The sequence below is a fragment of the Phyllobates terribilis genome, unplaced genomic scaffold (assembly GCF_046119375.1).
Source record: "Phyllobates terribilis strain yellow unplaced genomic scaffold, ASM4611937v1 Scaffold_1__5_contigs__length_1240528914, whole genome shotgun sequence".
Lineage (NCBI taxonomy): Eukaryota > Metazoa > Chordata > Amphibia > Anura > Dendrobatidae > Phyllobates > Phyllobates terribilis.
The window spans coordinates 858,388,898-858,402,913 of NW_027362761.1; the positions used below are offsets into that span (position 1 = coordinate 858,388,898).

A 14,016-nucleotide genomic window follows, 5' to 3' on the forward strand; every position below is an offset into this window, starting at 1 on the left:
AAAATGTGCCACAACCAACAGCCACATCTTCTCGCTCCCACTTCTTGACCGATTTACTAGGGAAGCACAGAACAACACCAGTATTGAGAACTGACCAGTGTGAACAGGTTATTAATTGGATAGCAGACAATACTTCCAGTTACCTGGGCACCACCACCTCCGGTCTGTCTTCCACACGGTCAACTCTTAGTAGCCGTGAGTCTCGATCGCATACTCCTCCTCACCCTGATGCTCCTTCCTCCCACCATGCCGAGTGTCGTCAGACAGCAAGTGATCCCACACTTGGACACTCTGAAGAGCTGTTCACTGGTCCATTTCCATATTTGGGCCCCTCGCCTGATACGCTTGAAGTGGTGGAAGAGGAGATCCCATGTTGCGATGCCCAAATATTTGAACAGCCACGGACACAGGAAGTCGACGTTGGCAATCTGTCACAAGAGGTGGACGATGACGAGACACAATTGCCAGGAAGTGAGGAGGAGGATCGTGGTGCGCAAGAGGAAGAGGAGGAGGTGGTGGATGATCTAGTAACTGACCCAACGTGGAAGGAGGACATGCAGAGTGAGGCCAGCAGCACACAGGGGGAGGGAGGCAGAGTACCCCAACAGGCAGGAAGAAGCAGTGTGGTGGCCGCAGACAGAAGGCAGGCAACCGTTCCCCGTAACACCAACACGAGGGACGTTGCCATTACAAGCGGTAGGTCTTCCAGAGTCTGGAATTTTTTTAAAGACTCTGCTGATAACCCCAAAAACTCCATATGTTCCACCTGCCATGCCAGCATCAGCAGGGGTGACAAAACTACCAGCCTGACCACCACCAGCATGATCAGGCACATGGCAGCAAACCACCCGACTTTGTGGGGCGAAACCCAGGGTCCACGACCAGTGTCAGCGGGTGTCACCACTGCTTCTTCCACTGTTGTGCGTGCAATAGAACCCCCTGTTGTGTGTGCAAGGCAATCCCCTGTCCATACTGCATGTAAAGATGCAGCCTCCTCTCAATCTTCACTTGTTAAGGCAGTTTCTCAAGAAACAGCATCAACGTCCACGTCCCACCGCAGCGTTCGATTGTCCATATCCCAAACCTTTGAACGAAAGCGGAAATTCGCAGCTAACGCCCCACAGGCCACAGTCCTAAATTCGCACATTTCACGACTGCTTGCATTGGCTGGTGGAGACGGAATCCTTCCGCAATCTTATGGCGGTGGCCGTCCCTCGGTACTCGGTCCCCAGCCGACACTATTTTGCCCGGTGTGCCATCCCCGCACTACACAAGCACGTGTCCCAAAGCATCTGCCGTGCCCTCAACAACGCAGTTACTGGCAGAGTCCACCTGACAACAGACGGGTGGACAAGTGCTTGTGGCCAGGGACGGTACATCTCTCTGACGGCACACTGGGTAAACATAGTGGAAGCCGGGACCCAGTCGGACCTTGGGACGGAACACATCCTCCCCACACCGAGGATTGCGGGCCCTATGTCAGTCAGAGTTGCCCCCACAGTGTACAGCTCCTGCGCATCCTCCTCCTCCTCCTCCTCATGTTCAGCCTCCATCTCAGATATCACCACATCAGTTACAAGCTGGAAGCATTGCAGTACTGCCTCCGCCAAGCGGCAACAGGCTGTGCTGAAACTCATAAGCTTAGGTGATAAACCTCACACTGCTTGTGAGTTGTGGACAGCTGTGAAAGAGCAGGCAGATCTGTGGCTGAGACCGCTGAACCTACATCCCGGCAAGGTCGTGTGTGACAATGGCCGTAACCTGGTGGCGGCTCTGAGGCGAGGTGAGATCACACACGTACCATGCCTGGCTCATGTGCTTAACCTCGTGGTTCAGCGGTTTCTTAAATCGTACCCCGAGTTGCCAGATCTGCTCGTGAAAGTACGCCGCCTGTCAGCTCATTTTCGCAAGTCGGCTACAGCTTCCGCCGTCCTTGATGTGTTGCAGCAGCGTTTGCAGCTTCCGGCACACCGACTGGTGTGTGATGTCCCCACACGTTGGAACTCTACCCTCCACATGTTGCAAAGGATTTGTGAGCAGAAGAGAGCAGTTGTGGAGTACCAGCTGCAACAAGGCCATCGATATTCAGGTCAGACTCCACACATAAGACCTCAGGAGTGGACCTGGATGTCTGACATATGTACCATCCTGACAAACTTTGAGGAGGCCACCAAGATGGTGAGTGGCGATGACGCCATCATTAGTGTCAGCATCCCACTTGTCTGTCTTTTGCAACGCTCTCTGCAGAGAATTAACGAGGAGGCATTGCAGCCAGAGTATGATGAGATGGATCAAGAAGCCGTAGCGGGCGATTACACACAGCCCAGCCTCATCTCATCCCAACGTGCATTGGGGGACAATGAGGGAGAGGAGGAGGAGGAGGAGGAAGAACAGGAGCTGCTATTATGCGTTGTAGACGGTAGTACCTGTACAAGTGTCATACCGTCGGTTCAGCGTGGGTGGCCTGAGGACAGGGGGGAGGAGGAAGAGGAGGAGGAGGAGGAGAGCATGGTCAGTCGTCATCTTGGTGAGGACACGGAAATCTTGCCCGTTACCAGTCTGGCACGCATGGCTGACTTTATGTTACGCTGCCTTAACCGTGACCCTCGCGTTGTCAAAATGTTGGCTGACAGTCATTACTGGTTGGTGACACTTGTAGACCCCCGCTACAAGGAGAACTTTCACTCTCTTATTCCTGAGGTGGAGAGGTCTACAAAAATGGGGCAATACCAGAAGGCCCTTGCTGCAGAACTCTTAAAAAAATTCCCATCTGAACACGCTAGCGGCAGAGGTCACAGTTCGTTGCCCAACCAAGGCGTACAGGCGAGAGAGATGCAACTCCAATCCAGCAGAGGCAGGGGAACACTGTCAACGTTCTGGGACAGTTTTCTGACACCCGCCCAGCTTACAGGCCCTGAGGCGTGGGGTACTCTCACAAGGAGTGGAAAGTTTCAAAAGATGGTGAGGGAGTACGTTGCCGATCGTACCAGCGTCCTCCGTGATTCCTCTGTGCCTTTTAATTATTGGGTATCCAAGCTGGACACTTGGAATGAACTCGCTCTGTACGCCTTGGAGGTCCTGGCCTGCCCTGCCGCTAGCGTGTTATCAGAGCGTGTTTTTAGTGCCGCTGGGGGAAATATAACTGATAAGCGCACTCGCCTGTCAACTGACAATGCTGTCAAGCTGAACCTTATCAAAATGAACAAGGGCTGGATTGGGCCAGACTTCTCATCACCACCAAATGACAGCAGAGTAACATAAAGTCAAATCCACTGTGTTATTTCGGGAGGTGTATTCACATGCACCGCTTCACACCCACACATGGGTATACGCTTCCTCGTTTCGGCTGTTTAATCTTCTTCTCCTTATCCTCAGCCTCCACCACCACTATACCACCAGGGTGCCAGCATTGCAAGTTCCTCCGTACTAATTTTTGGCAGCTTTTGCTGGGAAAGCATAAGCAAATACCATGGGACACCCACTCCCCAATAATGGGACTTATGTTTGTAATATACTGTACTGCATGGCTCTTGTAAGGGGCATTGCAAGTTGCTCCGTCCTAATTTTTGGCAGCTTTTGCTGGGAAAGCATAAGCAAATACTATGGGAGACCCACTCCCCAATAATGGGACTTATGTTTGTAATATGCTGTACTGCATGGCTCTTGTAAGGGGCATTGCAAGTTGCTCAGTCCTAATTTTTGGCAGCCACTACCTCATCCATCATTTATCACCTGAAGCTTTGTTTTACCGGGAGTCATAGAACTTGGATAGTAGCAGGAAAACATCCAGCAATCCTCGGAGGAGGTAGGATATGCGCCAAAACGCTGACCTCCTCAGGCCTAGCCGCTACTACATACATGCGCTTGCATTACAACAAAACAAAGCAGATGCTAACTTCTATCATCCTCATCATGCTCCTCACCTTGGCACTCTCAACTCCCCTGATGGAGAAGCCAGGGCCCACCGGAGGAGTCTGATAGTCCGGTGGGCTCGGCCAATGCTACCCTAAAGCAGGCCAGAAAAGTGTGGGAAAGGTTACTGGTACAAATAGGGGTGGCTGGGGACCGAGTATGGACACCCGGCCACCCCCTGGAGGCTGGGGAGCAAGCGGGGACACCCGGCCACCAGGCGGCTGGGGACTGAGTATGGATACCAGGCCGCCAACACAGCCATGACGTGGTGGCCAGATTCCGCCTCCACATGCCTAAAAGGCCCAATTTCAAGTTCAAGCAAGCAAGCAGTATGGTATTGCAGCCTGGGGGTGGGTGGGTGGCAGGCTGCATACTTGCGCTTGTATTGCAAGGAATGGGGGAGGTACAATTGAACACTGCCCTGGGACTAGAACTTGCATGGGGATAGTTGCAAGTCTGCATCTTCTGATGCGGCAAGGATCACTTATGATGGGCACTCTTTTAGACAGTGACCTGGGAGTCAGAGATGCTTCCAGGGGTCTTCCCCATGCTGTTCCCATGTCTTTTCAGCACTTTATGCATGTGTCACACAGCACATGGCCAGATAAGGTTGTAAAATGTTAAAATGACATTTCCCGGTGAATGCATTTGTCATAGTTGAAAGCAATACAAAAGTGCAAAAACGCATAAAAAATGCAACTTGTGAACATAGCCGAAGGTGTGGAGGAGTATTTTTGCTTTTGGTCATTTATTTTAACTTATACACAAGTCTTTTCCCTGGAAAGGATGTTCCTTAACATATTTCATAGGAAAAAAGTTTCACTTTCGTTTTATTGTGAGCCTGTAAAAGTGGCTTAATACCTCTGACCACGTTGTTGACAGCAGTGACCTGGGGGTCAGAAATGCTTCCTGGGGCGATCCCCATGCTGTCCCCATGTCATTTGAGCACTGTCACTATCGTTTTGGGCACTTGTTAGGCTTTTAAAAGACTGCCGGGGGTGCCACCGAAAAAATGCTCGAGTCTCCCATAGACTAACATTGGGCTCGTTGCTCGGGTCGAGCACCCGAGTATCACGGCGAGCTCGGCCCGAGCTTCGAGCACCCGAGCTTTTTAGTGCTCGTTCAACACTATTTACTATGTATTTGGGCCTCAACCCAGCATAACAATACAGATTTGGTAGATGGGCATGTATGAGAAGTGTCAATCCTGTCTTCACTTCTACAAATGTATTTGGATGCCCAAATCTCACATGCACATATTCAATATTTTATTTCAACAGCATCTATAGAGGATTACTCCCCTCTTTGAGACATGTTTCTATGAAGAAAGGTTTTCACTATATTTTGCATATTGACTAGACATTAGTGTTCAGTTGGTTTATTGGGATGTGGCAACAGGATTTCTAACTAGCTTTTTAGTTTATTTCAGTGGCAATTAATGAGGTTGTGGCCATGGCTATGTGCAGTAAGATTTTTCCACATCAGACTTGGAAAGCCATTTTTAGGAAATGAGCTTTGTGCATGAAATAATAATGGGGAAATACTGTAGATACTAGTAGGATATCCTTTTGTGTTGTCATTATATTATATACAATATGTTACACAGTATGTGTTGTAAAGATGTGTTTTTCTCTGAAGCTGACATGCCCTGTACAAACCATGAACATCAGTTCCATAATATTGTAATTCCTCTACCTATGTTCACAGATAGCAATTCAATATTTTATTAAATCATGACATCACTGAATAAGAATAAATGGAGAGGTTAAAATAATACTGAGCATAACACATGAGGCTCGTGCACATAGCTGTATTTTGCTACGAATCTGACACTCAGACAGGTGTTATTCTATGGGGTCGTGCACATGTCAGATTTTATTCTCGGACCGAGATGGTCTGAGGAAAAAATCGCAGCATGCCCAAGTATGATCCGGTAATCAGATTGCACTTGGTTATGCAAGTCAATGAGTCAGTGCGAAACATAGAAGCTGAGTGCAGTCTGGACGCATAGAATGGAGAAGATGGCAACATTTTTTTGTTCGTGTTCTCCTCATCTGACAGAATCAGATCATACTGTGATCAAACTCTGGTTTGATCAGAGAGTGATTTGCATGATCGACCCGCTTCTCTCGCATAAGAGAATACATGGTCGTCTTGCACCAAGCCTTAGGCCACAGCCAGTATTTTTTCTCAGGAGTGAGAGACAAAACCAGGAGTGGGTGATAAATGCAGAATTGGTGACTTGTTTCCATTGTACCTTTTCTCTGATTGTTCCTCATCTGGTTTTGGCTCCCACTCCTGAGAAAAAATACTGACCAAATACTGACCAAATACTGATAGTGGGGCCTTGGCCTTAGGGTTCATACTCATATGCGAGAAAAACGAACGAGTGCAATCCGATAAAAAATCGGATTGCACTCTGACCAATGTTATTCTATGAGGCACATCTCATCTACGATTTTTTTCTCAGCTGAAATCGGATTAAAAAAAAAAATCGCAGCATGTTGCGTATTGCTGCGCATATTGGACGAGACTCGCCAAAGTAAGTCAATGGGTGAGAGAAAAAAAACAGATGGCGTATGGACCATTCTTATGGCATCCGATATTTACGGATACATTACCATTCTGTAGCATAGAACACTGTAAATTATCCTGCAAATGACTGTAGAATAATAGTTGCAGAGAAAAAAAGTGTATTGCATACGGATGTCATACGGATGCTAGGTGTGAAAAAACGCATTGTCCTTTGATGAAAACCGCATGACACTTGCATGGCACTCGTCCGTTTTTTCGGTCCAGAAATCGGGCCTTTTTTTTCTCACATATGGTTATGAGCCCCAAGTTGTATAGTGGCTGAGAACCCCTCCATTCCGGACACTATACAACTAAATATGTGCTATAAGTTTTTACTCAGTACTTTTTTATCTTCTCCATATTTGTCTCTTGGATATTAGCAGAAGTAACAGTAAGTATTAGGAGTTACTTATCGAGACTACATATTATTCATCTACCTTACTGTTTTACTACCAATTATACATGTGGTCATCTTTCATTAGCCTTTGTACTGCCCCACACTTCAAGAGCAACCTTGTTATTTTACATATTTTTCTTAAATAATAAAGATGAATATTTTTATATGGGATACTGTTTCATTGCACTTTCCCTAGAGAGTTTTTGCACAGCTCTAGGATGTTGGTCACACCCTTTTCCAATAACCCACACACCCTGTGAAATAAGCTGCAAAAGTGACTAAAATACCTAATAAATGTGGAGCACGGCCAACATTCACCAGCATTTGAATAGTAAGAGTATGTAAGACATTTCTGCACCACAAACGTGCCTCTTGGCTGAAAAAAGCTGCATAAAACACATGCATTTTTGCTGTGTTTTTGTATTTTTTTTCCCCATTAAAACTCTGCAAAAATGCTGAAACGATTGACATGCTGCAGATTTGAAACTGCTTCCAATCTGCAAGGAAAAGGTAAGCAACATGTGCATGAGATTTCAGATATCTCATTCACTTTGCTGGTACAGTAAAACTCAGTTTTTTATGGCAAAAAAAAAAGTGCAGAAAGAAATAGGCAAAAATTGTTAACATACCCTAAGTCTCTTCCTGTATTTGCAAAATATGTGTAAAAAAGAAGCATAAGAAACAAACAGAAAAGCAATGAATAGAACACGCAGCATGTTAAACTAATGATTCACAAAACACACAATGAATAATCATGATGAGATATTGCATCTGAACACGTGAAGAATATATCTGGTCTGTTTGATTAAATTATAGCAATGATTTGTCTTTAAATACTCATCATGACTCCTACTAATCATTTCTGGCAATAAATCACATTTCTATAAAATAAGAATTAGCTAAAAGATTTAGGCCACGTTCAGTATTTGGTCATTATTTTACCTCAGTATTTGTAAGCCAAAATCAGGAGTGGAACAATCAGAGGAATAGTATAATAGAAACACGTCACCACTTCTGTATTTATCACCCACTCCGGGTTTTGGCTTACACATAAATACTGATGTAAATTACTTGCCATATACTGAATGTGTGAACGAGGCCTTAAACATATTTTTTCACACAATGTATTGGTCATTCCTTAATAAAAGAGCCAAATAAATTTCTTAATATGGCGTAAACAAAAAACAGGCGCAAACACACACAGCTTGGCAAAAAGAGGAGCAAAAGCAATGATGAATTTGCTCTTAAAGTTTAGAGAAAATATTAATCTGTCAAAAATATTTAACATATTCAGAATTTTATTTATCTCTTATTTAAAAGTCATTTTTTAGGTGTTTTTTTAGGTTGCCATTGTGAGTGGGGTCTAGGCTCTCCAGATGATTCATAATTCATCATTTGTGACTTTTGTAAAAGTTGCAATTTTTTTTCGCAGAAATTGTTCTCCAGTTCCATCTAGAGAGATGATTATGTATGCCAAATAGTTTTGCGCAACTTTTGCTACATTTTACGAAACGTAATTTTTTGTGTTAAAAATATAACAAAAAAAGGTTAAAGACAAAAAAAAAGATCACTTTTGACTTTGTGTAACATTCCTGAACTCCCTGCACAATCTTGAAGTATTTGGTTAAAAAAAAAATACTACAAGACAAAAAAAGGTGATTTTAAAAAAGGCAAATGAGGAATTGAGGGCTTTGCCTTCTTCAGTTATTTCTAATACAATAGAAAGTTAAATATCCAACAGCAGAAATAAAAAAATTTTTTTTGAAAGTATGAAAACTGTCATTGCATGGAATATCTTTAAATATCTTTAATTTTTTAAATTCTGCTACTCATGCAATATATTTCATTTGGTAGATGGGTGGGAGTGATCTTAAAGGACCTATTTCCTTTAATATCTAGGCATACATCACTACAGACTCCAAACAATACATCATAAATACCTTCATAAGATTATGACATTGCTCATTATATTTTTACAATCTCTGCCTTCTTTATGCAATGTACTATAATATTCCTTGTGCTAAACATGGAGTTTATGCAATAGCAACATATTACACAATGACATAGTATAATATGTACACTTCAGGGATAAGTTTCACTTTCTAGAAATAAGTCTAAACAGTAATAGGAATTAGGAATATCTTTAATAATAAAATGTATTACATGTAAACTGTTATAATACGCTAGAAAAAGACAAAATTTAAGGAATGACATCAATCCAATCATGAGCTTTTCTTAATGTCTAACTCCTGCAGAAATTAATTATAAGTAAACTAATAATATAAGGTAGATGAACCCTCTGACAATTAGGTTAAGTTCCCACAATGAGTTTTTAGTTTGATGCTGCATAGTTTCACTGCTTGGGAAGGAAGTGAATCCAGCTTCCATCCGTAAAATCAGAAAATTCTTTATTTGTCGATTTAAAATAAACATAGTAACACTATCGTACGCCTAGGCATAGGCTTAATTGGGGATAAGGGGTGTGAGGGAGTTTCTCTGAGCCAAAAACCACAGCGTCCTACAGTTCCAGCAAAGTGTATGGGATTTATAGATCTCTTATGCCCACTGTGCTTTTTTTATGCTGTGCAGACTGACCTACTGTACATTTTTTAAATCCGCAACGTCAGTTTCTCTTTCATGTACGATAAGCTTTATGTGCGGATTGTCCCTAAAGAATTGCATTAGATGCTGAAAATCTGCAGGTTAAAAAGGGATGTGTGGTGTTAGTGCATTTTTGCTACATAAACAAACTAAAAACGCATGTAATCTATACATCTGTATAATTAACTGTTGTCAAAGCCAAATACCAGGAAGTATTCAAAACATAGTAGCTTTATTTTGAAAATGACATACCAAAATGAGATAAGAACCGCAACGTCAAAAACCCATGTTAAAACCGGACTTAAGACGTAATGAAAAAAACACAAGTAATCTCATTTATCCAACAGATGCAAAAATTCTCCAACATCAAAACTTCACCAAATACTCATCCTGGGAAATTAGCCTTAAGCCACATTCACACATTCAGTATTTGGTGAGTTTTTTAAATTAGTATTTGTAGAATAAAACCAGGGCTCCGCCCATGATCATCCCTGATTTGCCACACTGTCATGCAGATGTTATCTGCGTGACAGCATGGCAAATCAGGGATGTTTTTGGACGGAGCCGATTTTTTGGCGCGAACAAGCCGGAACCCCTGAACACGAACACGAATTTGAAATACCGAACAAATTCGCTCAGCACTAGTCATGAATTCTCTCTCACAAAACTATCTATGGACCAATAGCCTTATCAGCGGTGGTCTCAGGACCCGAACCATCAGCAATCAGCATCACTGTGCAGTGCCTGTCATAAATAAAAGCTTTTATATAGTGACAGTTAGGTTGTGTTCCCACGATGAGTACTTGGTGAGCTTCGGATGTTGCCGACTTTCTGCAGTATTTCTGCACCTATTATGCCGATTAGGTTACTTGCATTTTTTTTTCATGCATTTTTTTCGTGTTTTTGAAGTTACACTTTTTGTCTCTTCTTTCATGCTTTAAATAAAGCTCCTTTATTTCTTATACTTCTTGGTATTTGGCTTTGACCAAACTTTCTTGATATAGTCATGACAGAATTACATGCGTTTTTAGTGCGTTTCTGCAGCGGAAGAGCACTAAAAAAAACATTTTTTACCTTCTGATTTTTCGCGTCTAATGCAATTCTATGTGCATTTAAAACTCAGCGTACCCACAGGAGGACTTGAACATTTGCGGATTTGAGGATTTGAAATGGAAACTTCTAGAAATACTATCTACTTTGCTGGAACTGTAAGATGCTGAGTTTTTGGTGCAATAAAAATTCACAGTATCAAAAATTCACCAAAAACTCCTCACCTTACAATTTAAGCAGAATGACTTTGCTAAAATGGCAGCATGACTAAAAATAATAGGTAGTGATGAAATACTTGTGTGGACCTGTACGTCTGTCACACCTGGTGAAAGCTGTCTTCTGGCTTCATGTTGATTTGTATAAATGCTGCCAAAAGAAGGCTCTTTAATGGGTGTATTCAAATTTTGGCACAGTCCTCTATATAAACTGTGCCTGGTTCAGTCTCATAGCAGAAAAGTTTTGTCGGGCAGAATAATCTGTTCTTCCTTCATCTCAGGACCTTCTATCTGAGCAGAGATGTCAACTGCAGGAAAGGTAAGCGTGCACCCATCGGGATCACATATAAAGTGTAGTGGAATGTGTAGCTAGTTTACAATATGGTAAAATCTGCAAAAGCTTTGCCGAGTTTATAGCACGGTGAATGTCTGTATAAATCTGGTGTTTTATAATAAATGTATACCCACTTTTTTATATGTAGATCACTTTCTGGAATTAATATATGCATTTATATGTACTTTGTGCAAACAGCTCTATGGGGAACATTTACACTCACACACACAATGCACCCACTTACAAAGTCAGGAACACGCAGTTTAGGATCTCAAGACTTCGTCAGATACAGTATTCTACAAATAACATTAAAAGCTCACATTACTTTTAAACACCAGTCAAAATATTTCCTGTGATCTAAAGAATTCTAGTAGAATCGAGTTTACTGTGTAGCCGTGTTATCTAGATTACTACTACATTTACATTATCGGAGTAGAGAAATAAGCAGACTGAAATCATGAAGTGATAACAGATGTAATAAATAGAAATGTGTTCATATTCATGACCCTGTCGCATTGACATTTAGCATCGAAAACTTCAACATAAGACCGCTTCTTTTAGAAGACCAGATCTAGACCAGATTTTAATGTGACATTGGTTTCCTTACATCATCTATGTATTTGCCTTTCTTCTCAAACCACATATCTAGGAGACCATTTTAAACTCATTTTGGATGACCATCTCAAAGAGAATTCGGTACTTGTCCAATTCATGTATTTTCAGACACTTCTTATATGTAAATGTTTTATTAATAGAATTATAATGCTATAATGTGCATAAAAGCAAACAGTAAAAAGATAAACAGAAACCAATTAACAGTTTTATAGGGCTTAGAATAATCTACTAATTAAATACAACGGCACATAAAGAAGAACAGGGAATAGCTTTAATTTATTTAATTATAGGTGTGTATCTCTGATTATATCACCTGGTGCTACCTAGAAGCCATTTGTATTTTAGCACATGCATAATATATTGGTTTTACATGACACTACATGTGTATTTTGATGTATTACTTTAAATGCTAGAATCCACCTCTGAGTAAGTGTTCTCCGTTATAGTTGATAACCCTATGTACTGCTGCTTCATAGCTCAGATGGCCGAAATTAGGGAATTTGTCCATGCACATTAACTTGAATGTTTTTCATTATCCACCATTCAACCTGGATGGTGAAAAGGGAAACTGTGGCTGCATTCAGCAAATATGGATTGTGAGATTTAAGCAAGGGTCACACGACAGAAGAATCTCTCATCCGAGAGAATCGTGTCGATTATGCTAATGAAAAGCCGATCAAACTCTGAACTAAAACTGTCAGCATAGTTTGATCCAATTCTCTCGGATGAGGAGAAGATGGAGAACAAATTTTTTCCATCTTCTCCATTGTGTGAGTTTTCAGAAATCAGACTGCACTCATATGTCATCAGACTGCAGTTCGAGGTTTTCCATGCACCCATAGCCCTGAATGGGTGAGTGGCTTCCGATTTCAAAGTGACAAAAATCGGTCATCAGCACTACACAGTTAAATAACATTGGTCCGAGTGCTATCCGATAAAAAATCAGAAAGCACTAGATCGATTTATACGCTCGTGTGACCCTGGCCATATGATGCCACACCCTACTGAACTCCTGAATCAGGGCTCATTGACGTACGAGTTCAATTCATGGTTTTCATCGATAGAACATGTACCTATAAGGCTACGCTCCCACAATGAGCTTTTGGCGAGTTTTTGAGTGCATTTTTTGACATTCGTTTTATCGGGTTTTTAATGCTGTTTTTTGTCCCTTGTCATGTTTCAAATAAAGCTGCTTTGTTTTTAATACTTTCTGGTATTTGAATTTGACAAAAGTTTACTGATACAGCCATGTGTCGATCACATGCGTTTTTTCCTCAGCCCACTTGGTCCGTGGAAAAAAACGGACATATGCACAGCTCTATAGAATATCATGGGTGCGAGTGCTATCCGTTAAAGTCACGCATAACACTTGTCAGATGTAATCGGTCATGTGCACGAACCCTTACAAAAAAGCACTGTGTCCTAGCAGATTAATTACAGTAAAGAAGCCCATACACATTGACAAAAATGGGAGATTTTACCTATAATAAAAATATAATAAAAATTAATCTGGTGGAATCTCAACAGTGATCGATCATTTTAACCAACTAATGTCACATAGCCATTGGCTGGAATGAAGTGAGAAATATCATTTTATTTTATGATGGATGTCAATATTAGAGATGAGCGTTGTTCGACTCGAACTGTTCGCCAATCTCAAATTCGAGCTGTTTTGGGCGGTGTTCGAGCCGTTCGGCGAACACGAACAATTTGAGAAAAATTCGGCTGTTCGAGGTTATGTTCGATAACTGTTCGTGCACCAAAATCATAACTGGATTTTTTCTCAGTAATGATGAAAATTAATGTTAATACGCAGTTTGAGTGTACAGCGGGGTGGGGGGAGGGGCAGGGGATGGATCTCTGCAGGAATAATGAAGATCTCCATTTTTTTTTCTCTTTCCCGCATTTACAGTGGGGAGGTGCAGTCTGTCAGCCTATCAGCAGCGCACACACGGAGCGAAGTGCTTTTTTTCACACAAGCAAGGGCATGTGTCATTGGCAGTGTATGTCACATGTCCTTGCCCTATAAGACCAAGCCATTTTCCCCGTCGCCACCATTTTCTCACTGCTGCAGCTGCGTGTTAGATGGCACCGCTGTTGCTGTGTGCGCTATACCTTGTTAATTTCAAGCCAATTTTCGCACAAATCTACAGATAGCTTGGGAGTAGGGAAGAGTTGTGATTGCAGTCCTTTTAAGGACTAGGTTACAGCATTTCCTACGACTTTTATCAGGCAGGTCTGTGCTCTTAAATAGATAGATTGTGGGAGTAAAGACTAATTGTAATTGGAGTCCTTTTCAGGACTAGGTTACATCAGTT

The 14,016-nt window shown here is 42.1% G+C and overlaps 1 protein-coding gene across 1 annotated transcript in view; it reads left to right on the forward strand.

The window, feature by feature from the left end:
* The first annotated feature begins 10,913 nt into the window (after nt 1-10,913).
* The window catches only part of LOC141153760 (alcohol dehydrogenase 1-like), a 31,327-nt gene continuing 28,224 nt past the window's right edge, over nt 10,914-14,016 (forward strand). Inside the window, exon 1 of the mRNA XM_073638877.1 lies at nt 10,914-11,068. Coding sequence (XP_073494978.1) covers nt 11,051-11,068 — 18 coding nt within the window. The 5' untranslated portion in view covers nt 10,914-11,050. The remainder of the gene's footprint in view (nt 11,069-14,016) is intronic.